At 42.2% G+C, this 27,921-nt stretch overlaps 2 protein-coding genes across 14 annotated transcripts in view; one reads left to right on the top strand and one right to left on the bottom strand.

The window, feature by feature from the left end:
* The window catches only part of LOC124071942 (ankyrin-2-like), a 73,982-nt gene extending 48,624 nt beyond the window's left edge, over window positions 1-25,358 (top strand). For 2 of the 6 annotated variants that reach the window (XM_046413017.1, XM_046413053.1), the window contains 11 exons: window positions 187-318; window positions 577-717; window positions 818-1,028; window positions 1,407-1,485; window positions 18,186-19,967; window positions 20,447-20,536; window positions 21,028-21,111; window positions 21,348-21,512; window positions 21,638-21,811; window positions 22,208-22,299; window positions 23,308-25,358. In XM_046413017.1, the coding sequence (XP_046268973.1) occupies window positions 187-318; window positions 577-717; window positions 818-1,028; window positions 1,407-1,485; window positions 18,186-19,967; window positions 20,447-20,536; window positions 21,028-21,111; window positions 21,348-21,512; window positions 21,638-21,811; window positions 22,208-22,299; window positions 23,308-23,509 (3,152 nt within the window). In that variant the 3' untranslated portion in view covers window positions 23,510-25,358. The remainder of the gene's footprint in view (window positions 1-186; window positions 319-576; window positions 718-817; window positions 1,029-1,406; window positions 1,486-18,185; window positions 19,968-20,446; window positions 20,537-21,027; window positions 21,112-21,347; window positions 21,513-21,637; window positions 21,812-22,207; window positions 22,300-23,307) is intronic. The other 4 variants (XM_046413026.1, XM_046413044.1, XM_046413035.1 and 1 more) reach the window with 4 other exon arrangements.
* A 530-nt stretch (window positions 25,359-25,888) lies between these two features.
* camk2d2 (calcium/calmodulin-dependent protein kinase (CaM kinase) II delta 2) overlaps window positions 25,889-27,921 on the bottom strand; it is a 34,934-nt gene continuing 32,901 nt past the window's right edge. For all 8 annotated transcript variants that reach the window (XM_046413089.1, XM_046413074.1, XM_046413121.1 and 5 more), the window contains one exon: window positions 25,889-27,513. In XM_046413089.1, coding sequence (XP_046269045.1) covers window positions 27,510-27,513 — 4 coding nt within the window. In that variant the 3' untranslated portion in view covers window positions 25,889-27,509. The remainder of the gene's footprint in view (window positions 27,514-27,921) is intronic.

Below are 27,921 nucleotides of genomic sequence, written 5' to 3' on the forward strand. Positions count from 1 at the left end.
ACATCTTAAACAGGGTGAATGACATAATTGACCAAGTGACACTAAATGACAGTACATTAACATTCATTAAGGCATCATGTCATGGTTTTGACAGTGTCATGTCAGTCTTATGCACACCCCTTCACATAAAGTGTTAACAAATGTTTCACATTCTCATCCCTCTTGTTTTGTTATCAATCACACCAGAGCTGGCAAGAGAACTGGAATTCAGTGATAATGATATCCAACTAGTAAGAACAGAGAATCCTAATTCCCTTCAAGAGCAGAGCCATGCTTTGCTGCAGCGCTGGGTTGAACGAGAAGGCAAACATGCCACAGGTTGGTCTGGCTGATTTATCATTTTACAAGTGTTTTTCAGTACAGTACAGAACACTTAATTCACTGTTAGCTTTTTTTTGCTTTTATTTAATCCACGCAATTGTGTTTTTCTTTGGCTTTGAATTAAATGTTTTGTTTATTTATCAGACTTATATTCATACTTTAAATTCAATGTAATCTTGCCTTTGCGATTTTGAAATATTTTCTTTGCTGTGTTAATTGAATGCCTTTTACAATGCCTGACAAATCTTTCCACAGAGGACTGTTTGATTAAGAGACTAACCATGATCAACCGCATGGACATTGTCCATCTTATTGAAACCCAGATGAACAAGTCAATTCAAGAGCAAACATCTAGAACTTATGCAGAGATAGAGAAGACTTTGGATCACAGTGAAGGTTATAACACATCCAAATACTCAATTCAGCAATAAGTTTGAAGGTTCTAACATTATGCTGCACTCATTTGCACTCTTAGTAATCATGTCTGATTTTTCAGTGTCAGTAGCCCTATCTTCAGTGCAAGAGGATGCAGACAGTCCAAGAGCCATGAGAAGGGTAGAGTCAGACCGCAGACCACCCCCAGCTGTTTCTGAAGAGGACCTCTCAGTTGCTTCCCTACTGGATATTCCTTCCTGGGCAGAGCCTGTTGGACACACCCACTCTGAGAGCATGCATGGTGACCTGTTGGAGGAGCTTGAGATCCCACAGTAAATTGTTAATTTGAAATTATTTTTTAATCTGCAACACACATCTCACATAATTAGTGTGAGATCATTGATCATCATGATGCATTTGACACCCATAATACATCTAAAGAAAAACACACGGATATGAAGATATAAAAATGTTCAAAAACAATGTTGTTTTTCTTGGCATGAGTAATTCCCAGCATGGTAAAACTAGTAAACAGTACCTTGCCATATTCTGATCTCACCAGCGTGCATGCTTACATGGTACACAGTGTGTGCAGGTATTTACCCTGTGTCCATTGTTTGTTACCCTTTAGTCCTGATAGATTAGGACTTTGACATATCACATTCTTGCAAAGAAATATTTTCTGATATAGCCTTGTTTTTGTGTCACAGTGAATTGAACCCTAACTTGTGGACCTCTGAGGATGTAATCACACAAGAACCTACAAGTTACGACAACTCAGATGAGCAAGTAAGTACACTTCCCACTTCAAAAGAAGCAGCACTGAGGACCCAAACAGCTCAGGTTTATGACGCCAGAGTGAAAGACCAGCAAGACTGCTGCAGTGTCGAAGTTAATTTTGTCAGGCCTTTTCAAGGTGGCACTCAATGCCAAGTCAGAGCCGACTGCATCCAAGCTTTACCCTTGAAGCAGTGTGATAATGAAGATGAGCAGTGGCAGTCCCATGACATTCTGAAGTTGCCATTCTCTATATTTATCAAAGACTTTGGTCTGAGTCTATCAGAATCAGACCAAGTTGAGACTGACTTCAGTGAACTTTGTAATGAGTTTAACTATACACCACAGCTTGACAATACAAATACAGCTGAATCCACTGTCAAAAGAATCTCGGACCCCAGCAGGGAGGACCACCAAACAACTCTGGCTATAACTGAAGATGTTTGTGGTGTGGACTTGGGCCTTAATCCCTTCAAGCCAAGCCAGGAAGACAACACAAAACCTAGAATACACAGTGATTGGTGTATGGAAGTGATGCCTTTCATTGATGATCAGTCAGCTGATCCCATTATTCATATGGCTAAGTACAGCATGGTGAAACCATTCAAAATGAAGCTACCAAATACCAATTTGCCACACAGTGTGATGACAAGTGCCCCTAGTCGCATGGCTTGTGACTCAACTGATAGATACTATAATTGCTATTCTTTCAATCCAGACAGTGACCACGTCAGAGCAAAAACATCTTTCATCTCTGAGCCAAAGACTGCCTCTTCCAGCCTTTTCCTACCTATCACACATCTTGCATCACAATCACCTGAACAAAATGTGACATTACCTTCCACTTTTATAGACCACATCCCTTTGACACTTGATTCCTTGGCATCTAGGGGTCAGTGTGGCTCATTTTCACATGTTGATGAGCCATGGATATTAAATGACCCCATACCTAGACTCTCATCCCCTGAATCTGTCATGTCAATTAGTGATTATAGGGCAATGTCACCTGACTCTCCGCGCAGGGAAGAAAGGGTCTTGTCAGATTTTTCCAATATGTTGGATGACATCCAGGCTACCTCTCCAAGTTTAACTGCATGTAGTTCAGAAATTAATTTAACTGAAAACAGATTACGATCCAATGAATTACATACATATGAATGTAGACCACAGTTAAAAAGTTTGAAATATTTTTCAACAGCTGTGATTTCACACTCCCCTTGGTCTGAGTCTTTTGAGTCTTGGAATTACCATGTGCCACTCTCCACAAACTCTCAATTCCTGAAAAATAATTCATCTATAGCTGAAAGTCCACAGATAAAAAGAGAATACAGAGAATTTGCACCTGTGACATCAGATATGAGTAATGAGTTTTTACTTAATGTCTCTCCTGACAGTAAAGTATGTTTGCCTGACTCAGTTCCAGATATTAATGGATGTGGATCTTCGACTATGGATTGCCGACCATCCTCACCAGAATCTCAGACTTCTCAGTGCAGTTTCTCATTTCTGGAGCTCTTGCTCTCTGAACCCATTCGTGCACAACTAATGGGTCAACATTGTGATTATTATTTGCGATATTCAGGAGGAAATCCATCTTCACCACTGCTGAAATCAAATCCAGACACTATAACCTGCAATGAAGAAGTGGGTTGGGGTAAACCTTTGGCACCAAAATTAGTACCTTTAAATCACAATCCACCTTTCCTCAAAGACTCAGTAATAGCAGATGATTTTCTTTCACCAGATATGTCAGTTTTAGAAGACAAATGTTCAAACTGTAATTACTTGCAATACTCAATGAAAGATCATTCAACATTTGTTGATGAATGTAATGAAAAAAGTGCAGACGCATCAGACTCTACATACACAGATGTCAAAAGTGTCCAGACTACAGACTATTCAAGTAAAATGGAAAAGTCATTTCAAGTAAGTCCGTTGTCATTGGAACCCCCAATACGAGAAGAAAAACACAATCAATCTTTCCTTGATTACTGGTTTTCCAAGTTGAAACCAGAGTCTTCGACATACATACCAATACTAAGTCAATCAGATAATCTCTTGTCAAGTATTAAACAAAATGCGTCCAAACACAATAAAGATCAAGAGTCAATTGAGTCATTCCATTGTGAGGAAGAATCATCCAAAAGAAGCGTGTTTTCAGATCAAGAAAATGACAGACAACCTCTAGAAAGCCATCACACATTTAAACAATTCCCACTACCCACACCACTGGTCTACAACTTGGTTGAGAGACCAAAATACATTTTGCACTTTCCAAATGTTATATCTTCGACATCAAACACCGAAGAGTCCTTGATTGAAAAGTCTCGAGCAGATTGCAATCAAACAATGTTTTATAGAACTAACACATTAAAATCAATATCCAGACCACTACGTAAAATGTCAGTTCAACATTATGATGATTTATTCAGGGAAAATACACTGAAACAAACATCTGATCAAAGGACAAATCAACATTGTGACTATTTCTTGCGGTACTCTGAACATAGACCAGTATCACCACTTTCAGACGTTGAGTGTTCCGACCTTTGTGTGGAGGAAATGTTTAACGAGAACAGACCAGATTCACCAGATTCACTGACGTTAGAGATTGAAACCAAGCACGGACTTGTAACTGTGACTACGTCCCCACAGCTTTGTGCTCCAAGACCTCTTACGTATGCCGATGCTGTGCGAGGCATTACACGTGAAAATCATGCAGATGCTCCTCTACACATCAAACCAGTTTGGCCCTCATCTTTGTGGTCAGACAAGGAGTGCACTCAATCGTCCATCGAGGACTGGGCCACGGAGGCAAGAGCACAGTCTCCAGAGTCAGTTGTGTGTCAAAGTGAACTGAGGCCTCTGTCTCCTGAGTCGCCTGTTCCTCAGTTCAGATCTCCCCATATTGCTTGCGATGTAGAATTTCCAAGCCACAGGTCGGTTACGCCAGAGTCAACCTTGTCAGACTGGGACGATACCAGTTTGTGTCTGGAAAGCTTGTTTGACCAGACCAGACCAGAGTCCCCGCAGTCAGTTTTATCAGACTTTGAACTTGATAAGTTCTTTAGTGGCAGGGCATTGTCCCCAGAATCTGTATCTTCAGAGTTCAACTATTCACTCCTTCAGGACTGGTTGGCAGACTTTAGGGCATCCTCCCCAGATTCTGTTGCATCAGTTGAGCAGTTGTCTTTGTCTCCTAGTGTGACATCTGATCAAAGGACAAATCAACATTGTGACTATTTCTTGCGGTACTCTGAACATAGACCAGTATCACCACTTTCAGACGTTGAGTGTTCCGACCTTTGTGTGGAGGAAATGTTTAACGAGAACAGACCAGATTCACCAGATTCACTGACGTTAGAGATTGAAACCAAGCACGGACTTGTAACTGTGACTACGTCCCCACAGCTTTGTGCTCCTAGACCTCTTACGTATGCCGATGCTGTGCGAGGCATTACACGTGAAAATCATGCAGATGCTCCTCTACACATCAAACCAGTTTGGCCCTCATCTTTGTGGTCAGACAAGGAGTGCACTCAATCGTCCATCGAGGACTGGGCCACGGAGGCAAGAGCACAGTCTCCAGAGTCAGTTGTGTGTCAAAGTGAACTGAGGCCTCTGTCTCCTGACTCGCCTGTTCCCCAGTTCAGATCTCCCCATATTGCTTGCGATGTAGAATTTCCAAGCCACAGGTCGGTTACGCCAGAGTCAACCTTGTCAGACTGGGACGATACCAGTTTGTGTCTGGAAAGCTTGTTTGACCAGACCAGACCAGAGTCCCCGCAGTCAGTTTTATCAGACTTTGAACTTGATAAGTTCTTTAGTGGCAGGGCATTGTCCCCAGAATCTGTATCTTCAGAGTTCAACTATTCACTCCTTCAGGACTGGTTGGCAGACTTTAGGGCATCCTCCCCAGATTCTGTTGCATCAGTTGAGCAGTTGTCTTTGTCTCCTAGTGTGACATCTGATCGAAGGACAAATCAACATTGTGACTATTTCTTGCGGTACTCTGAACATAGACCAGTATCACCACTTTCAGACGTTGAGTGTTCCGACCTTTGTGTGGAGGAAATGTTTGAGAACAGACCAGATTCACCAGATTCACTGACGTTAGAGATTGAAACCAAGCACGGACTTGTAACTGTGACTACGTCCCCACAGCTTTGTGCTCCAAGACCTCTTACGTATGCCGATGCTGTGCGAGGCATTACACGTGAAAATCATGCAGATGCTCCTCTACACATCAAACCAGTTTGGCCCTCATCTTTGTGGTCAGACAAGGAGTGCACTCAATCGTCCATCGAGGACTGGGCCACGGAGGCAAGAGCACAGTCACCAGAGTCAGTTGTGTGTCAAAGTGAACTGAGGCCTCTGTCTCCTGACTCGCCTGTTCCTCAGTTCAGATCTCCCCATATTGCTTGCGATGTAGAATTTCCAAGCCACAGGTCGGTTACGCCAGAGTCAACCTTGTCAGACTGGGACGATACCAGTTTGTGTCTGGAAAGCTTGTTTGACCAGACCAGACCAGAGTCCCCGCAGTCAGTTTTATCAGACTTTGAACTTGATAAGTTCTTTAGTGGCAGGGCATTGTCCCCAGAATCTGTATCTTCAGAGTTCAACTATTCACTCCTTCAGGACTGGTTGGCAGACTTTAGGGCATCCTCCCCAGATTCTGTTGCATCAGTTGAGCAGTTGTCTTTGTCTCCTAGTGTGACATCTGATCGAAAGGACAAATCAACATTGTGACTATTTCTTGCGGTACTCTGAACATAGACCAGTATCACCACTTTCAGACGTTGAGTGTTCCGACCTTTGTGTGGAGGAAATGTTTACGAGAACAGACCAGATTCACCAGATTCACTGACGTTAGAGATTGAAACCAAGCACGGACTTGTAACTGTGACTACGTCCCCACAGCTTTGTGCTCCAAGACCTCTTACGTATGCCGATGCTGTGCGAGGCATTACACGTGAAAATCATGCAGATGCTCCTCTACACATCAAACCAGTTTGGCCCTCATCTTTGTGGTCAGACAAGGAGTGCACTCAATCGTCCATCGAGGACTGGGCCACGGAGGCAAGAGCACAGTCTCCAGAGTCAGTTGTGTGTCAAAGTGAACTGAGGCCTCTGTCTCCTGACTCGCCTGTTCCTCAGTTCAGATCTCCCCATATTGCTTGCGATGTAGAATTTCCAAGCCACAGGTCGGTTACGCCAGAGTCAACCTTGTCAGACTGGGACGATACCAGTTTGTGTCTGGAAAGCTTGTTTGACCAGACCAGACCAGAGTCCCCGCAGTCAGTTTTATCAGACTTTGAACTTGATAAGTTCTTTAGTGGCAGGGCATTGTCCCCAGAATCTGTATCTTCAGAGTTCAACTATTCACTCCTTCAGGACTGGTTGGCAGACTTTAGGGCATCCTCCCCAGATTCTGTTGCATCAGTTGAGCAGTTGTCTTTGTCTCCTAGTGTGACATCTGATCGAAGGACAAATCAACATTGTGACTATTTCTTGCGGTACTCTGAACATAGACCAGTATCACCACTTTCAGACGTTGAGTGTTCCGACCTTTGTGTGGAGGAAATGTTTAACGAGAACAGACCAGATTCACCAGATTCACTGACGTTAGAGATTGAAACCAAGCACGGACTTGTAACTGTGACTACGTCCCCACAGCTTTGTGCTCCAAGACCTCTTACGTATGCCGATGCTGTGCGAGGCATTACACGTGAAAATCATGCAGATGCTCCTCTACACATCAAACCAGTTTGGCCCTCATCTTTGTGGTCAGACAAGGAGTGCACTCAATCGTCCATCGAGGACTGGGCCACGGAGGCAAGAGCACAGTCTCCAGAGTCAGTTGTGTGTCAAAGTGAACTGAGGCCTCTGTCTCCTGACTCGCCTGTTCCCCAGTTCAGATCTCCCCATATTGCTTGCGATGTAGAATTTCCAAGCCACAGGTCGGTTACGCCAGAGTCAACCTTGTCAGACTGGGACGATACCAGTTTGTGTCTGGAAAGCTTGTTTGACCAGACCAGACCAGAGTCCCCGCAGTCAGTTTTATCAGACTTTGAACTTGATAAGTTCTTTAGTGGCAGGGCATTGTCCCCAGAATCTGTATCTTCAGAGTTCAACTATTCACTCCTTCAGGACTGGTTGGCAGACTTTAGGGCATCCTCCCCAGATTCTGTTGCATCAGTTGAGCAGTTGTCTTTGTCTCCTAGTGTGACATCTGATCAAAGGACAAATCAACATTGTGACTATTTCTTGCGGTACTCTGAACATAGACCAGTATCACCACTTTCAGACGTTGAGTGTTCCGACCTTTGTGTGGAGGAAATGTTTAACGAGAACAGACCAGATTCACCAGATTCACTGACGTTAGAGATTGAAACCAAGCACGGACTTGTAACTGTGACTACGTCCCCACAGCTTTGTGCTCCAAGACCTCTTACGTATGCCGATGCTGTGCGAGGCATTACACGTGAAAATCATGCAGATGCTCCTCTACACATCAAACCAGTTTGGCCCTCATCTTTGTGGTCAGACAAGGAGTGCACTCAATCGTCCATCGAGGACTGGGCCACGGAGGCAAGAGCACAGTCTCCAGAGTCAGTTGTGTGTCAAAGTGAACTGAGGCCTCTGTCTCCTGACTCGCCTGTTCCTCAGTTCAGATCTCCCCATATTGCTTGCGATGTAGAATTTCCAAGCCACAGGTCGGTTACGCCAGAGTCAACCTTGTCAGACTGGGACGATACCAGTTTGTGTCTGGAAAGCTTGTTTGACCAGACCAGACCAGAGTCCCCGCAGTCAGTTTTATCAGACTTTGAACTTGATAAGTTCTTTAGTGGCAGGGCATTGTCCCCAGAATCTGTATCTTCAGAGTTCAACTATTCACTCCTTCAGGACTGGTTGGCAGACTTTAGGGCATCCTCCCCAGATTCTGTTGCATCAGTTGAGCAGTTGTCTTTGTCTCCTAGTGTGACATCTGATCAAAGGACAAATCAACATTGTGACTATTTCTTGCGGTACTCTGAACATAGACCAGTATCACCACTTTCAGACGTTGAGTGTTCCGACCTTTGTGTGGAGGAAATGTTTAACGAGAACAGACCAGATTCACCAGATTCACTGACGTTAGAGATTGAAACCAAGCACGGACTTGTAACTGTGACTACGTCCCCACAGCTTTGTGCTCCAAGACCTCTTACGTATGCCGATGCTGTGCGAGGCATTACACGTGAAAATCATGCAGATGCTCCTCTACACATCAAACCAGTTTGGCCCTCATCTTTGTGGTCAGACAAGGAGTGCACTCAATCGTCCATCGAGGACTGGGCCACGGAGGCAAGAGCACAGTCTCCAGAGTCAGTTGTGTGTCAAAGTGAACTGAGGCCTCTGTCTCCTGACTCGCCTGTTCCTCAGTTCAGATCTCCCCATATTGCTTGCGATGTAGAATTTCCAAGCCACAGGTCGGTTACGCCAGAGTCAACCTTGTCAGACTGGGACGATACCAGTTTGTGTCTGGAAAGCTTGTTTGACCAGACCAGACCAGAGTCCCCGCAGTCAGTTTTATCAGACTTTGAACTTGATAAGTTCTTTAGTGGCAGGGCATTGTCCCCAGAATCTGTATCTTCAGAGTTCAACTATTCACTCCTTCAGGACTGGTTGGCAGACTTTAGGGCATCCTCCCCAGATTCTGTTGCATCAGTTGAGCAGTTGTCTTTGTCTCCTAGTGTGACATCTGATCAAAGGACAAATCAACATTGTGACTATTTCTTGCGGTACTCTGAACATAGACCAGTATCACCACTTTCAGACGTTGAGTGTTCCGACCTTTGTGTGGAGGAAATGTTTAACGAGAACAGACCAGATTCACCAGATTCACTGACGTTAGAGATTGAAACCAAGCACGGACTTGTAACTGTGACTACGTCCCCACAGCTTTGTGCTCCAAGACCTCTTACGTATGCCGATGCTGTGCGAGGCATTACACGTGAAAATCATGCAGATGCTCCTCTACACATCAAACCAGTTTGGCCCTCATCTTTGTGGTCAGACAAGGAGTGCACTCAATCGTCCATCGAGGACTGGGCCACGGAGGCAAGAGCACAGTCTCCAGAGTCAGTTGTGTGTCAAAGTGAACTGAGGCCTCTGTCTCCTGACTCGCCTGTTCCCCAGTTCAGATCTCCCCATATTGCTTGCGATGTAGAATTTCCAAGCCACAGGTCGGTTACGCCAGAGTCAACCTTGTCAGACTGGGACGATACCAGTTTGTGTCTGGAAAGCTTGTTTGACCAGACCAGACCAGAGTCCCCGCAGTCAGTTTTATCAGACTTTGAACTTGATAAGTTCTTTAGTGGCAGGGCATTGTCCCCAGAATCTGTATCTTCAGAGTTCAACTATTCACTCCTTCAGGACTGGTTGGCAGACTTTAGGGCATCCTCCCCAGATTCTGTTGCATCAGTTGAGCAGTTGTCTTTGTCTCCTAGTGTGACATCTGATCAAAGGACAAATCAACATTGTGACTATTTCTTGCGGTACTCTGAACATAGACCAGTATCACCACTTTCAGACGTTGAGTGTTCCGACCTTTGTGTGGAGGAAATGTTTAACGAGAACAGACCAGATTCACCAGATTCACTGACGTTAGAGATTGAAACCAAGCACGGACTTGTAACTGTGACTACGTCCCCACAGCTTTGTGCTCCAAGACCTCTTACGTATGCCGATGCTGTGCGAGGCATTACACGTGAAAATCATGCAGATGCTCCTCTACACATCAAACCAGTTTGGCCCTCATCTTTGTGGTCAGACAAGGAGTGCACTCAATCGTCCATCGAGGACTGGGCCACGGAGGCAAGAGCACAGTCACCAGAGTCAGTTGTGTGTCAAAGTGAACTGAGGCCTCTGTCTCCTGACTCGCCTGTTCCTCAGTTCAGATCTCCCCATATTGCTTGCGATGTAGAATTTCCAAGCCACAGGTCGGTTACGCCAGAGTCAACCTTGTCAGACTGGGACGATACCAGTTTGTGTCTGGAAAGCTTGTTTGACCAGACCAGACCAGAGTCCCCGCAGTCAGTTTTATCAGACTTTGAACTTGATAAGTTCTTTAGTGGCAGGGCATTGTCCCCAGAATCTGTATCTTCAGAGTTCAACTATTCACTCCTTCAGGACTGGTTGGCAGACTTTAGGGCATCCTCCCCAGATTCTGTTGCATCAGTTGAGCAGTTGTCTTTGTCTCCTAGTGTGACATCTGATCAAAGGACAAATCAACATTGTGACTATTTCTTGCGGTACTCTGAACATAGACCAGTATCACCACTTTCAGACGTTGAGTGTTCCGACCTTTGTGTGGAGGAAATGTTTAACGAGAACAGACCAGATTCACCAGATTCACTGACGTTAGAGATTGAAACCAAGCACGGACTTGTAACTGTGACTACGTCCCCACAGCTTTGTGCTCCAAGACCTCTTACGTATGCCGATGCTGTGCGAGGCATTACACGTGAAAATCATGCAGATGCTCCTCTACACATCAAACCAGTTTGGCCCTCATCTTTGTGGTCAGACAAGGAGTGCACTCAATCGTCCATCGAGGACTGGGCCACGGAGGCAAGAGCACAGTCTCCAGAGTCAGTTGTGTGTCAAAGTGAACTGAGGCCTCTGTCTCCTGACTCGCCTGTTCCTCAGTTCAGATCTCCCCATATTGCTTGCGATGTAGAATTTCCAAGCCACAGGTCGGTTACGCCAGAGTCAACCTTGTCAGACTGGGACGATACCAGTTTGTGTCTGGAAAGCTTGTTTGACCAGACCAGACCAGAGTCCCCGCAGTCAGTTTTATCAGACTTTGAACTTGATAAGTTCTTTAGTGGCAGGGCATTGTCCCCAGAATCTGTATCTTCAGAGTTCAACTATTCACTCCTTCAGGACTGGTTGGCAGACTTTAGGGCATCCTCCCCAGATTCTGTTGCATCAGTTGAGCAGTTGTCTTTGTCTCCTAGTGTGACATCTGATCAAAGGACAAATCAACATTGTGACTATTTCTTGCGGTACTCTGAACATAGACCAGTATCACCACTTTCAGACGTTGAGTGTTCCGACCTTTGTGTGGAGGAAATGTTTAACGAGAACAGACCAGATTCACCAGATTCACTGACGTTAGAGATTGAAACCAAGCACGGACTTGTAACTGTGACTACGTCCCCACAGCTTTGTGCTCCAAGACCTCTTACGTATGCCGATGCTGTGCGAGGCATTACACGTGAAAATCATGCAGATGCTCCTCTACACATCAAACCAGTTTGGCCCTCATCTTTGTGGTCAGACAAGGAGTGCACTCAATCGTCCATCGAGGACTGGGCCACGGAGGCAAGAGCACAGTCACCAGAGTCAGTTGTGTGTCAAAGTGAACTGAGGCCTCTGTCTCCTGACTCGCCTGTTCCTCAGTTCAGATCTCCCCATATTGCTTGCGATGTAGAATTTCCAAGCCACAGGTCGGTTACGCCAGAGTCAACCTTGTCAGACTGGGACGATACCAGTTTGTGTCTGGAAAGCTTGTTTGACCAGACCAGACCAGAGTCCCCGCAGTCAGTTTTATCAGACTTTGAACTTGATAAGTTCTTTAGTGGCAGGGCATTGTCCCCAGAATCTGTATCTTCAGAGTTCAACTATTCACTCCTTCAGGACTGGTTGGCAGACTTTAGGGCATCCTCCCCAGATTCTGTTGCATCAGTTGAGCAGTTGTCTTTGTCTCCTAGTGTGACATCTGATCAAAGGACAAATCAACATTGTGACTATTTCTTGCGGTACTCTGAACATAGACCAGTATCACCACTTTCAGACGTTGAGTGTTCCGACCTTTGTGTGGAGGAAATGTTTAACGAGAACAGACCAGATTCACCAGATTCACTGACGTTAGAGATTGAAACCAAGCACGGACTTGTAACTGTGACTACGTCCCCACAGCTTTGTGCTCCTAAGACCTCTTACGTATGCCGATGCTGTGCGAGGCATTACACGTGAAAATCATGCAGATGCTCCTCTACACATCAAACCAGTTTGGCCCTCATCTTTGTGGTCAGACAAGGAGTGCACTCAATCGTCCATCGAGGACTGGGCCACGGAGGCAAGAGCACAGTCTCCAGAGTCAGTTGTGTGTCAAAGTGAACTGAGGCCTCTGTCTCCTGACTCGCCTGTTCCCCAGTTCAGATCTCCCCATATTGCTTGCGATGTAGAATTTCCAAGCCACAGGTCGGTTACGCCAGAGTCAACCTTGTCAGACTGGGACGATACCAGTTTGTGTCTGGAAAGCTTGTTTGACCAGACCAGACCAGAGTCCCCGCAGTCAGTTTTATCAGACTTTGAACTTGATAAGTTCTTTAGTGGCAGGGCATTGTCCCCAGAATCTGTATCTTCAGAGTTCAACTATTCACTCCTTCAGGACTGGTTGGCAGACTTTAGGGCATCCTCCCCAGATTCTGTTGCATCAGTTGAGCAGTTGTCTTTGTCTCCTAGTGTGACATCTGATCAAAGGACAAATCAACATTGTGACTATTTCTTGCGGTACTCTGAACATAGACCAGTATCACCACTTTCAGACGTTGAGTGTTCCGACCTTTGTGTGGAGGAAATGTTTAACGAGAACAGACCAGATTCACCAGATTCACTGACGTTAGAGATTGAAACCAAGCACGGACTTGTAACTGTGACTACGTCCCCACAGCTTTGTGCTCCAAGACCTCTTACGTATGCCGATGCTGTGCGAGGCATTACACGTGAAAATCATGCAGATGCTCCTCTACACATCAAACCAGTTTGGCCCTCATCTTTGTGGTCAGACAAGGAGTGCACTCAATCGTCCATCGAGGACTGGGCCACGGAGGCAAGAGCACAGTCACCAGAGTCAGTTGTGTGTCAAAGTGAACTGAGGCCTCTGTCTCCTGACTCGCCTGTTCCTCAGTTCAGATCTCCCCATATTGCTTGCGATGTAGAATTTCCAAGCCACAGGTCGGTTACGCCAGAGTCAACCTTGTCAGACTGGGACGATACCAGTTTGTGTCTGGAAAGCTTGTTTGACCAGACCAGACCAGAGTCCCCGCAGTCAGTTTTATCAGACTTTGAACTTGATAAGTTCTTTAGTGGCAGGACATTGTCCCCAGAATCTGTATCTTCAGAGTTCAACTATTCACTCCTTCAGGACTGGTTGGCAGACTTTAGGGCATCCTCCCCAGATTCTGTTGCATCAGTTGAGCAGTTGTCTTTGTCTCCTAGTGTGACATCTGATCAAAGGACAAATCAACATTGTGACTATTTCTTGCGGTACTCTGAACATAGACCAGTATCACCACTTTCAGACGTTGAGTGTTCCGACCTTTGTGTGGAGGAAATGTTTAACGAGAACAGACCAGATTCACCAGATTCACTGACGTTAGAGATTGAAACCAAGCACGGACTTGTAACTGTGACTACGTCCCCACAGCTTTGTGCTCCAAGACCTCTTACGTATGCCGAGGCTGTGCGAGGCATTACACGTGAAAATCATGCAGATGCTCCTCTACACATCAAACCAGTTTGGCCCTCATCTTTGTGGTCAGACAAGGAGTGCACTCAATCGTCCATCGAGGACTGGGCCACGGAGGCAAGAGCACAGTCTCCAGAGTCAGTTGTGTGTCAAAGTGAACTGAGGCCTCTGTCTCCTGACTCGCCTGTTCCCCAGTTCAGATCTCCCCATATTGCTTGCGATGTAGAATTTCCAAGCCACAGGTCGGTTACGCCAGAGTCAACCTTGTCAGACTGGGACGATACCAGTTTGTGTCTGGAAAGCTTGTTTGACCAGACCAGACCAGAGTCCCCGCAGTCAGTTTTATCAGACTTTGAACTTGATAAGTTCTTTAGTGGCAGGGCATTGTCCCCAGAATCTGTATCTTCAGAGTTCAACTATTCACTCCTTCAGGACTGGTTGGCAGACTTTAGGGCATCCTCCCCAGATTCTGTTGCATCAGTTGAGCAGTTGTCTTTGTCTCCTAGTGTGACATCTGATCAAAGGACAAATCAACATTGTGACTATTTCTTGCGGTACTCTGAACATAGACCAGTATCACCACTTTCAGACGTTGAGTGTTCCGACCTTTGTGTGGAGGAAATGTTTAACGAGAACAGACCAGATTCACCAGATTCACTGACGTTAGAGATTGAAACCAAGCACGGACTTGTAACTGTGACTACGTCCCCACAGCTTTGTGCTCCAAGACCTCTTACGTATGCCGATGCTGTGCGAGGCATTACACGTGAAAATCATGCAGATGCTCCTCTACACATCAAACCAGTTTGGCCCTCATCTTTGTGGTCAGACAAGGAGTGCACTCAATCGTCCATCGAAGACTGGGCCACGGAGGCAAGAGCACAGTCTCCGGAGTCAGTTGTGTGTCAAAGTGAACTGAGGTCTCTGTCTCCTGACTCGCCTGTTCCTCAGTTCAGATCTCCCCATATTGCTTGCGATGTAGAATTTCCAAGCCACAGGTCGGTTACGCCAGAGTCAACCTTGTCAGACTGGGACGATACCAGTTTGTGTCTGGAAACCTTGTTTGACCAGACCAGACCAGAGTCCCCGCAGTCAGTTTTATCAGAGTTTGGATTTGAACTGTCAGATCCTGAGTTTTCTGTCTTTATGCATGAGGACAATAGACCCAATTCACCGGAATCGTTTACTTCAATGTTTGATGTTAAAAACACAAACTTAATTTTCACTCCTTCTTTTCAGCTTTCCGCATTCAGATCTCCCACACATGCAGATGTTTTGCACACGATTACATTTCAAAACCAAGCATCTTCTCTTTTCAAGCAGTCACAGATACAGTCAACCCAACTCAAGCCTGTCCCTTCTGAATCCTTGTTTTCAGATTCCACAACATATTCTGAAGATTGCACATTACAACACAGTGCTTTCTTTAATAAATTAATATCACATTTATGTGATCCAATGTATAAGAGAAAATGTTGTGAAACACCACAAAATCATGGCATAGATTTTTTTTCAAGTGCTGTGATCACTTTTTCACCAGCAAGTCAAAGCAGCAAATCAGTGTCTGATGCAGTTGAAACAACATCCATTTGTCCTCACCAACATGCAGTGAAAAGTCAGTTTCGTGGAAGTTCTTTACTTTCAGGCCATAGGCTATCACCTGAAATATTACAACCAGATGATGAAAATTCTTTGTGTTCAACATGTTCATTCCCTGACCAGAGGCCACTTTCCCCAGGTTCAGTTGCTTCATTTGACAAGTTCACTGCTCTGCCACCCGACTCACCAATTCCTTTGTTCGACTGTCAACCTTGTAATTTCATGCATTTGTCAGAAAACAGATCTGCTTCACCTGAGTTCATAATACCAGATAGAAATTGTACTAATCCATGTAATGATACCTTGTCTTATGAGATGAGACCAGATTCTCCTCAGTCTTTTAGCAACTTGCCATCTGATGATGAGTACACACAGTCATTCCTTGAGTACTGGCTGTCTGAATTAAGACCAGCTTCCCCTCAAATTTCACAATCATTAGAACATTTAGTTGAAGTTTTAAATCCATTGCCATGTGGGCAAAGTCTAATAGATGAGACTGTTAGGGCAGACAGCAGACTTGTGTGTAAGCCAGTCTTCAGAAGTTTAATAGCGCACATACATGATCCAGTCGTTGAAGGAAAATATGGCTGTGATGAGGTTCATTTTTTTGAAGACTCAGTCGATGAGTGGTCTGAGAAGACTTGTGATCAAAGCAAAATTGAACATTTAACAGTCAGCAAGGAAGAGCCACATAGCCCATCCAAATCTTGTCATTTTGAAGGTATCATACCAGACTCCAAACCATTACAAGATTCCTCACCATCCCAGTCTACAATACTAGTAACAGATTCCCATTCTAAAATTACATTGCCACGAACTGGAACAACTGAGACAGAATCAATAGCCCAAACCTCAAACACAAATGACCAGTCTTTTTGTGTAAGGCCTCCTCCCTGGACAGCAAAGTACCAAGATTAGATCAGATAAGACAACAAAGGCTTAGCCAGTTTTTCCAATTTAGTTTTTATGAGTTGAGTCACATGCCATCTGTAGAACAAAAAATTGAATGTCATCATGTTGTCTCGCTGGAGGAGGCTTTCCTTGAACAAATTCAAGCAACGAAAGGATCAGTGAAACAAAGACCACTCATCTGTGAACATCAATGGACTGACACTGAATCACAGTTAAATACGATACATGCCCAAGAGGCTTTTCCCAAGAACATGGAAAGAAAATCCATCAGTGATGAAGAGAGAAAAAGTTCCTTGGTGTCGGTAAGACAGCACAAGCCCTTGCTCAGCAGTGAATGCAGTGTTGCTTTTAGAAGTAACAAACATGGTAGCACATAAAGTGTGGATTAGAGGAAGCTTTCACTAATAACACCCAGAGGCTTTCCTGTCTTGCTGTGGCATGTTTCTATCAGAGCAGAAGAAACATTCTGTCTTTCATTGAAGCACAACTAGTGACCCTGTTTTTGCGACATGAGCTTCTTGTTCTGGTATGGAATGTTCTCATTCGCAAGAGATAAGATAAAGTGCTAACCAAGGGACTGCCTGACTTGACTACATCAAGCCTAAGGAGATTCAGTTGACTTCATTATATTTTTCCTAAATGTTTCTTCATTTTCATTATGTAGATATTTGCATAACAGCCACAAAAGTCTAAATCAGCATATGTATTTGCTCTCAGCTAGACACTCGGCTGCCACTGTTTTCATAATAAAAATAAAAACAAATCACAGAGACCACAGAGAGATCCATTGGCACCCCTAATGGTTCCTCACGACAATGACCTAGTGAAAGTCATGCCCAAAGTAGTTTGTTTTAGAATCCATTCCATTACTTAATTGCATGTTTGTAGGTAGACATTGCATCCCACTACTACCCCTCGCCCACATTCTGTCATCTCAAATGTCAAAACAAGTGACACAACACCACTGGCTGGTTGTGCTGATTTTAATATTTTACCTGGTTTAGTTGTGTATCACTTACACAATATACAAAAAAATATTACAGTAAGCTGTTCAACATGTTGATTTAAGTCATGGACACAGTATGTGAAGCACACCATCATTGGGACAGACAGTAGTAGCATTTGACAAATACTGTAACCTGGTGGCTTTAGCATTTCCATGGGATGTGCAATGCTTCCTGCCCTTATGTTAGGACAGGGCAGCAACTATTTGCTTGAGATTATTGTATGATGATGCATGTCCGCCTTCAGGTTATACCAAGTCCTGATTTTGACTGAAGTTCATTTGTGCCCTGCCCTTCTATTAATGTGAAATTATATTGTGTTGTCAGTGATTTTCTCAATATTAATTCTTTAATTATCAAAAACAAATATCAATAGATATTAATAAATGTCTTAATTTTGCAGCATCTCAATCAGTTATGACATGTAATGCATCTTAAATTGTATGTGGTCTGTTAGATAACTATTAACATAAATAAGATACCACAATGACCTAAATGCAAGTGGGCTACAAGTGAATTTCCTCATTTGAGATGCTGCTCTTGTGTATAAAACAAGAAACTTTTCTTGACGGACGCATGTTTTATTTGATTCTTCTTTTCATGACTAAAGATATCACTATCACCATCATATTTATTTGTAATTTTTTGCCATTTCATTGTATCATTTCTTGCAGGTATCTACAGCATCTTCTGAGACAAATCTTTCAGAATCTTCAGAACAAAAAAATATTAATTTAGAACAGACTCAGGTCTTTTCAACAGAGACTCCATCCTTGGCACATGATTCAAACACACTTTTCACTGAAAAACTAGATCTACCAATACCAGCTGCATTTGACCTTAGTGAAACACAATCTGAAATCAGACTGACCAATAAAAATGGCTCACCGCAGCAAAGAGACAAAGAGCTGTTATTACCCAAACAAAATGAAAATTGTGGCATAGGTGAACCAAGCTTATTGACCCAAGACAGTCCAGATGACCAAATCATTATGTCCTCAGAGTCCACTCCAACACCACCAGGGTCTGGGTCCCCCCAGCTTGACCAGCTGTTGTTAGATCTAGAAGAGATGAAGCTTAAGTTTAGACCAGAGACACTTGACCAGACTCAGAATCCAGAATCCAGTGATAAAAGCCCTGAAGATGATAAAATTTACAAATTTGAAGAGCAATCACCTGAAAATCGATGGCCTACAGAAGATACCCTAAGCGTCGATGCATCATCTGTTTTGCACCTTGCAGATACTAACCACACAAATGTGGTGGTCACAGCATCTGCACATTTCCAGACATCCATTCAAGAAAAGCCTGGCATAGTCACGGTCACTCCTGATCCACCAAAAACCTATGAGACAAGTATATCATCAAGTCTTGGTAGTCAAGATAGACTTATATACCCTCATGAGTCCCTTTCAACTCCTGAATCTCCCCAAAGAGTTTGTGAAGTGATGGAACCACCAGTGAACCCATTTGACATATTTCAGTCCAGCAAATATGATGAAAATGCTACTGAAACATTTTCAGCTGTGACCCAGTCTGATATACCTGAGGAACATCTGGCTAATCTTCACGAGGAAGCTTCTACAGCTTGCATTCTTCAAAGTCAAGAAGATCTTGAATCAGCTGTATCAACACATGGTTCAAGGGGTGAGTCAGAAGAAACTTCAAAACAGAGTACCCAAAATCAACTTCCACATTTATTGGAGGCAACCTCTGTTGAAAACACTCAGAGTGAAGATTTTTCTTCTCAGTCTCTTTCTGATTTGACTCCAGAAACAGTTACATCTGCAAGACATTTTAGCTTTGAGGAACTGATGCCATACCACTCCTCAGGGAACTTGGAGACATCCTCAGATGTGGACAGGCCAAAGACTAGTGAACAGCATTCAGAAGATTCTCTGACTCCAGTAGACACTGAGTGTTGTGCTTCTCAGCTAACTTCAATTGAACCCAAAGCAGAGATGACTTCATCAGCCTCTGATGAGGAGTATAGCATCCCAAATGGGTACACAGAGACCTTTTCAACAACCATCCAGGCCTACATGCCTCCAGAATATGCAAAAGTTGTGCACAATGGTGCAAACAGTCCAACCTTTGAACACTCTGATCCAGAGCCTTACTTTGACTGCAAACAGGCTGTATCGGATTTCTCAGAGACTGAGCCTGATGAGCCTGATCCAAGTGCTGGATCAAGTGGAGATAAGCCCTGTGATCATGTCGGCCAGCCTAGAGTGCTAGAAAATGTTAATCAAAAGGTCCTGTTGTCCTCTGGAAGTGAAGATTATGAAGATGCCCCTTTTCTCCATGATCTGCTTTATAATGTACATGAAGAGAATGAAGAATTGTTACATCATTCAGAGGCATCAGATGAAGAATTCAACTTGTGTGAGGCTTCTCAACTGCCTCCTGTCTGTGAAACTGGGGCATATGATGACACTGATAAATATTTGACAAGGGTAAGATGAGATTTGCCAAACCTCCCCAACCTGCAAGCTTTTCCCAGAGCTGAGCTTAACTAAACACTATATCTGCTTCAGAAAGTAATGACTGCTAAGCCTCAGGTCACATGGATGGGCTCTAAAACTCCTTACCTAACCCTTTTTTTGTTTTTATTTCAGATTTAACACATCCTGACTCAGCATGTTACTTTATTGCCTGTAACCAGCTGTGTCACCCATAGTAATAACATCTCATCAGTTTTTTCATCAGCAAAAGGCACATCAGTTCTTTAACTAAGTAAAAGCATGTTATGTTTTGCAAATGTTTTCCAGGTTAGACTGCCATGTTGTACTTTCCAGTGAAAGATGAGAAAATTCAGTATTAAACACTCAACATCAGTGGAAAGTGCAACATCTCACTCTGCTTATTGCTTGCCTTGCTGGAAACAGAGCATTCATAATTACTTGAGGTTAATGGGTTTCTGTTGCTTGATCAGGAGATCACCGCAGAGCTTGGATCAATGTCAGAAAGTTCAGATGATGAATTTTTGACCACCAGAATAGTGCGAAGGAGAGTTGTCATTCAGGTATCTGATTTAGCATGATTGATGGTGTTTTAAATGAGCATGGAGGGCGTGACCTCCAGAATGCAACTTGCAACTAACCAGACTAGGTTTTCACTGTCAAGTTAAAATGTTGACTGTCTACTAACCTATAATATTATTAATATGAGTGAATAAAATGTGTTTGAGATCATTGTTTACAAGAAACCTGCAACTTGATTTGCACAGATGGCTGAACCTAGTTGTGGTGTTTTGTGCTGCTGTGAGCACTTCTTTCTTGGTTTATTTGTCAACCTACTGTAAAAATTTTTTCCCAGCGAATGCAAGTTTGTTTCTTGTATCCCAAAGCCCCTTTGTCTCACTGAATCACTTCCTAAAATGGAGATTTTATATCCTCTTTTTCTCTTTCTAACATATGTTTGTGTTTTATTTTGGAACTGGAGAATGAAACAAGTAAAGGTTACATTGACCCAAGTTGGCATTTCTGATTATTGTGTGTCTGGTTTCCCGTAAAGGCGGATGAGATGCCTGACTTTCCTGCCCAGTCAGTGACAGAAGAAAGGTACAAGGATGAAAATGGACACATTGTTGTCAAAAAGGTAAAGCAAGATATTATGTAAACTCTCATGCATATATAACAAGGTAGTATAACTGATTTGGAGTTGTTTTGCTAAGCCAGTAAAGCTTAGCAAAGCAAATTTACAACAACAATACCTATGGCTCGTTGTTGTGCTTTCATTCAGAGACAGAAAACATTGGTTTCTGGAATGTTTGCAACAAATTGTGTTGTTTGGTAGCTTTTCGTTTTAACAAATGGTTCACTAATTTTTCTCAGGTTACCCGTAAAATTATACGTAAGTGTGTTTCTGCGGATGGTGTGGATCATGAACAAGTGTCATCTGAAGGAAATCACCAGGGATCTCTCAGCATGGCCGAGGGCGATAATTACTCTAAGGTAGTGAAGCGGACTGTACTGAAGAGTGAGGGGGACCACACTGAGGTGTGTGTGCTTATTGTTACAGTTTTAAAAATGTCTTTTGAAAAACAAATATCAGGTATGCCAAGTTTTACATTGGTAGTGTGTGAAGAACAATAACAAACCAGTAACCTTTTCTTCTGACCTAGGTAACATTTGCTGAATGTGAGGGTTTTACAGCATCAAGGCAGGAGACAGCTGAAGGTTGTAAGGTCAGTCGTGTAGAGAGAACAACGGTGGTGGAGGGTAAAAGGACAATGACACAGCAGGGTGATCCATCTTTGGCTTCTGACCTCCCCACAGCCCAAGACGACTTCAAACAGGTTTGTTCCTAATTTATTCCACAAACCTGACTCTGCCACTTGTACTCAGATCAACTCAGTTTATTTATATCCCGCCAATTCTCAACAATAGTCATCTTATGACACTTTCCAATTAGAGCAGATCTAGACCAAACTCTTTAATTAAATTTTATAATACAGAGAACACAACATTCCCCCATGTATTGTACATGCCTGTGTATAGACAGTATGAAACAGGGCATTTATTTTTTTAGAAATTTGCAGAATAAATGTTTTAAGACAGCAGCTTAAAGTTGTATAGAAATAGGAAGAGAAATTGCACATGGAGAGGTACAAAGCCTCCGGTTTTTATTTTCATAATTAAATCATTCCAAATTAATTAAATATTGTTTTGTCTATTGTTTTTCATGCCACCAGGCACTAGGTTACATAAGTGGTTTTAACAGTACAGAGCTTCCTCATGTGGTAGAGAGAGAGACTATCAAAGAAGATGGAACTGTGGTCAGGAGGTGTGTGAGTGCTGGAATGCACCCGTTTGTATGCAAATATGTGTGTGAGTGTGTGTGTGACGCTATTTTTTTTTGTCAGTGTGATCTTTTACAATCTGTGACATCTGTGCTGTAGGTTTATAAGTTTTACTAATACGGACTAATGTCTGCCCTCGTCCACTGAGTCAAGGAGTGTACTATAAAATTATTGCATTCTTAATCAAAGCGAGATGCATTATATATTCAATGAGATATGTGTACATTTAATTTTGTCATTTGAGAAACAAAATTTTCCAAATCTAATATCTGCCGCACTGTTTCCAAGTGTGAAGAATAAAACCATTGTTACATTGTTGTCTTGTGCATGCAGTGAACACTATTTAGTGGAAAACTTTAACAGATTGCATTCCATGATTTTGTGGTACTAACATTAGAGTGTGGTTGAGTTAAAGTGTGATTCAGTAAATCATGGTTATAGTCTATGTTGCGTTTATTGTGATACCTTCAGCCAGTACAAAGTACAAATATGACCAAGTACACTGAAGGTGTCAGATAGCCTCAAGCATTCCACATAATGAAAGCCCTGAACAGGAGGCAAAGCAACACAAAGGTAGTCATGTTCATTTCAAGTGTTGCCTCGGTGGGGATACCCTGCAATCAACAAGATTTATAAATGAACAGATGTAAACAAATCAAAGGACAATCCTGAATTAAACAGAAAAACATAAATACATATTCCCATCTTTAGCTGTAGGGGCTCCCACCAATCATTAGTCTCTTTAAGTGTTTTATCAGATAATCTTCAGGTTTCTGCAGCTATCAAGTTGCTGTGCCTGTCAACTCCAATGAATGCTGGTTTTTAAAGCATGACATAATTTGCAGGTGTTCTGTTTCTCTCCCATAACATCTTACAAGTATATCAATATCCGTTCTTTTAATTTCATTTCTGGAGTGCCTCATTTGTGTTTTTTGAGGTAGCTGACCTGTCTTTCTCTGTTTGTTCCCACTCTGTTCTTGTTGCCTCTCTAGGGCCCACATGCGTAAAGGTCGTACACTCAGACGAACAGTGGTGAAGGGATCTGGGCAGCGCAAACAGGTCCTTCTAGAGCAAGTGGACCATCCCGTAAAAGGGCCAAAACCATATGATCTCCAGCAGCATCTCCACCAGCTCTTTCACCACTACTATGAAGAAGAAAACGAGGACAATGATGAAGACGAAGAAGAGGAGTAAGAGTAAAAGAATGTTTAACACTCTCCCCAACTCCCTGGCTCCACCCATGCTAAAGCCCCTCCACCCCACCACCACCACCAATCCTATGCATTAGATACATGCAATCCCAGTGTGCACCATGGCACCTCAAAGCTACCACAGTCTTCCCAATTAAGTCCTGGAAGATGACCTGTTCACAGTTTGGAGTTCTCTTCCCCGGCTTGTATGATATATATTCATGATTTTCTTTTCATGTTCTGGTGTTGTTTTGCCTTTTTTGTGACCAAAGAAAGCCTTCTCTTGTTTTTCTGATTTATTTTACTTATCATGTCAGATTTGTCCTTGATATTTTTGTCTTGATGCTGTGGTAGAGCAACAAAAAAAGGAACGAAAGAAAGATAGAAAGAAAGAAAATAGAACAACACTATCCACATCAAATAACTCACAAACCTCCTGAAGGTAAAGAACACTTTACCTGCAAAATACTGGTATTACTGTCTGAGTAAGTGCTTGAACTGAAAGACAGTATCTCACATTGCACTGCCTCTCACAACCAGTTTCTCAGATATTCCTTACTTTAAAAGTTGTCTCACTCCCTGTACTTGCATCTCCGCTCTTTTGATTCAGGTGGTCAAGATGTCACACAAAGAAAACTAGACTGTATCAATACTGAATTTAACTGCTGCTGCTGCTGCTGTTGCTGTGTTTTGTGTAGGCTATGTATAATCTGTCTTAAGGTATTATATATTATCTATAATATAGACATTACTGACATCAGTAGCCTAGGAATTAATAATCACTCATGTGATATAGAGCAGGCATGACTAATCAACATCTGTCATTATGATCCTAGCTTTGAATGCTTTGTAGTTCTATGGATTACCCTTCTGCCTCTCTTTCCCTTTTGTGTGTCTGTGTGTCTTTCTTTCTGTGTTATTGTGTATAATTTGATTTTCATTTTTGGCATTTTTCTCTTAATTTCTTGATCTTGACCCATCCTGTGTGAATGCTGAATGTGTGAGTGAGTTGCACTGTAGGTACTGTGTTTTTGAGTGTGTCCATGCATGTGTTGAGTTAAATGCGGCATTGCCACCTCATTTGATGAGTGTTATTGTCACAGTTATTTACATTTATTTTTAACTCTGTTGTTTGACTGTCAGTGAGAAATTTCTATTTATTAGGAAGTCTCTCAGAACTTAGTGAATTAGGGGATCAGATGTTTCAGCTTTATTTAATATTTTATTTAATTTTATGTTTTGAATGAGAAATTGTTGGACCAGGTTTTGGCAGTTGCATGGTGTGTGAGTTTGAGTGAATGAGTCTGTGTAAAAGAGTGCGTGTCAGTTTTTGTCAGCAAAGAAAAGAAAGTTTTATTTTACACAAATTGCATTTGCACTCCTGAATGTCAGAATGGGAACACCTCCATGCTTTGGTGCACAAGCTATGAGAGGTACAATATATCTTAGCCACAGAAACAATTTGGCTGGACAGATGTTAAATGCAAGCTATTGTTACACTAGTCATCACACGTGTGAAGCAGGTTGAGAGCTTAAATATGCCATTATTCACAGCTCTGAGCATCGCTACTGTATGTATCTACAACATATAATGTATTTATTTCACTATCACTGTTTACTTTGTGATTTAGAAAAATATAAAATGCAAACTAGTGGACGTTCACTGTGACAGGTATGCTTTTAATTTGAAGAATCAGCATCCCTTTTCTGTGATGATGACAGTTATATACATATACAGTGCATATATAAAAATCTATAGGGGCATGTATTACTGTAACAAAATTCAAAAAGACAAAAAATGGCTGCAGTGTGTCTATGGCTGATAGAGAATAAAAGTCTACAAATGTAAAGTGTTGTATCTTGTGAATTTGTTTTTCAATGAATGGCTCAAGTAATAAAATACCATCTGTGCTTCAGTAGACAGTGTGTATTCTAGCAAAACTGAAAATGAGTCTAAAAAGGCTTAAATAAAACCCACTTTTTTTGTTTTTAATCAACTAACTGCTGTGCCAATAGCCAGAGAGAGTAGGGCTGTCTTGTCCTGAGCCCTGTGCAGACTTGGTGCCGCCCCCAGGTGGCTTTTAGTGGTACTGCAATAATGGCATAATCTCTGAACCAGAAACAGATTAACATCACTATGAAATTTCATATTGAAATATCATACTTCATAATATAATTCAATAATTAGAGCTACAGTCCAATGTATAATCCCTGTCTAATCTAAGGTAGCAGGGTCACCGCAAAATTTTGGCGGGATAATCCAGACAGCAATTTAACTAAAGCACAGATATACAGTAATTAAAAGTCTAACTCGCATCACTCCTCCATATCTGCACTAGAACAATAATGATCAACCTGTAACACAAAACAAGTTCAAACTCAATCATTGTCACACCTTTTAGCTGATTTATTTATTTCTTAAACATGTTAAGCCATCCATTGCCGTGTTGGCAACAGGTACACACCATATAAGGAGTGGTGCATTGCATTGACATCATACGTTTCATTTAAAGAAATGTTTATCATATTTTCCCTTTAAAAAACATGAGACCAACCAATTGAAAAGAGCAAACAGTAAGGATGACGAAGACACTGGCGTCCTGCAGGTGGTACGGAGTCTGCTGGCTGGTAGAAGCACTGATTCGTCATGGAAGACATCCCAACATTTATTACAGACCAACTCTCATTTGACTCCTTCACTTCTGTGTTACGATCCTCTTGTCATGCAACACTTTCATGACGCCTCCAGACTACAACCTAACCATCAGGTTCACAATTAACCTGACTGAAAGTAAAGTCTATAGTGATTTTGTTCCATCTTCATCATCTCCACCCTCTCTGTGCAACTGGCAAAGTAACACACTGGAAATGACAAAAATAAAATGACAACAGAAACCCTACATACAGTCATACAATACAAGTACAAACATTATGAAAAATGAGCCTGTTTTTTTCTCATTTTTATACAAAATGTAAGGGGTGCTTCAGCAACCAGGAGTTTATTTTTCCTCCTCTAGATATGAGGTTTTGATATTTATGCTGGATGTTAACCGTAGCTGTGTTATTGTTTTTACAACAGTTCTGTGATACTGGAGGACATTAGAAACATTTGGGACAGGACTGATGCACAACATTAACAAATGCAAACAAACAAGTCAGTGGTTCACAAATCAATCAGAAGATATTATAGTTTCATATGATCTTACTTACAATACCCCCCCATGCACTACACAATAGTCTTGAATTTTCATATATTACATATATGCTACATTCTCTTATTTCTTATTTCACTGATATAAAGGCAAACATATCTCAATGCAAAGTGTAAGCTGCTCTGCTTTTCTTTACATTTAAATTAGTATCATAGGTTGAAATCGGACAATTCAAACAGTATGACTTAGCTCATAGCAAACATAAATGTAGCTCATAAACTGGATTTACGTAAACTCTTAGATTCTCTGATAGCAAGAATAGCAATTTCAATGTTTGTTTTTGTTTTTATCAACAATCACAATGTATATACATCACCAGAACTAAAGCAAGCTCAAATTTTAACATTCTGATCTTCCAAATGTTTCTGTATTGCACACACATAAATACACATAAAAATACAGAACTAATTTTTGGGAGGGGTTACAGTAGTAGATTTTAAACATCTTTATTTTAGATTTAAAATGCATACCAAAAAACATCTTAAAAAACAAACAAAAAAAATGTTGTCAATATGCTTGTTTCATAATGTCCAAATACTGTGTGCAGCCACCCGGTAGTGGTTTCGAATGATGTCCATTAATAAAATGCCATAACAATAAAATGTACTAATACTTGTGTCCTGTGCGATGTCGTTTTCTTATAGAAGGGTCAAAAGGTTGGAGAGCAGTCATGGGTTGGCTAGTTGACTCCCCTACTCGATTTGCTGATAGGACTGTTTTTGTTTTTTGTTTTTTTGTTTCGTTTCGTTTTGTTTTGTTTTTCTTTTTTCAACCACATGTTGATATATTCCATTAACTGCAAAAGAGAGAGAGAACATACATGGTAATGTATACCGACACAGAGAAGTGCAAATAATCACGGTGTAAAGAAACAATCAAGGATATAGACATTTTTCATGACGTATATTAAGACGTGTTAGAGCATGACTTCTATCTGGGAATAACCCTTACACACCTATGGTCCGCCCATACAGGTGTTTCCAGTTATTTTTCGCAATGGACTGGTTGCACAGCAGACATTTTCATATTTTATAGCCAGAAACTGACGTGTATTAATGATTGCTGCATTCTACTTACAGAAGATCCTGCTAATATGCCTGGTGGCTTATTATTACTCTTACTGGGATGCTTAATGTAACTCAGCTGTTGTTTGCTGTCGAATCCAGTGGAGTTTCTCTCCTGTTATGACAAGCCGAGATGTCTA

Source organism: Scatophagus argus, chromosome 2 (genome assembly GCF_020382885.2).
Source record: "Scatophagus argus isolate fScaArg1 chromosome 2, fScaArg1.pri, whole genome shotgun sequence".
Taxonomy (NCBI): Eukaryota; Metazoa; Chordata; class Actinopteri; family Scatophagidae; genus Scatophagus; species Scatophagus argus.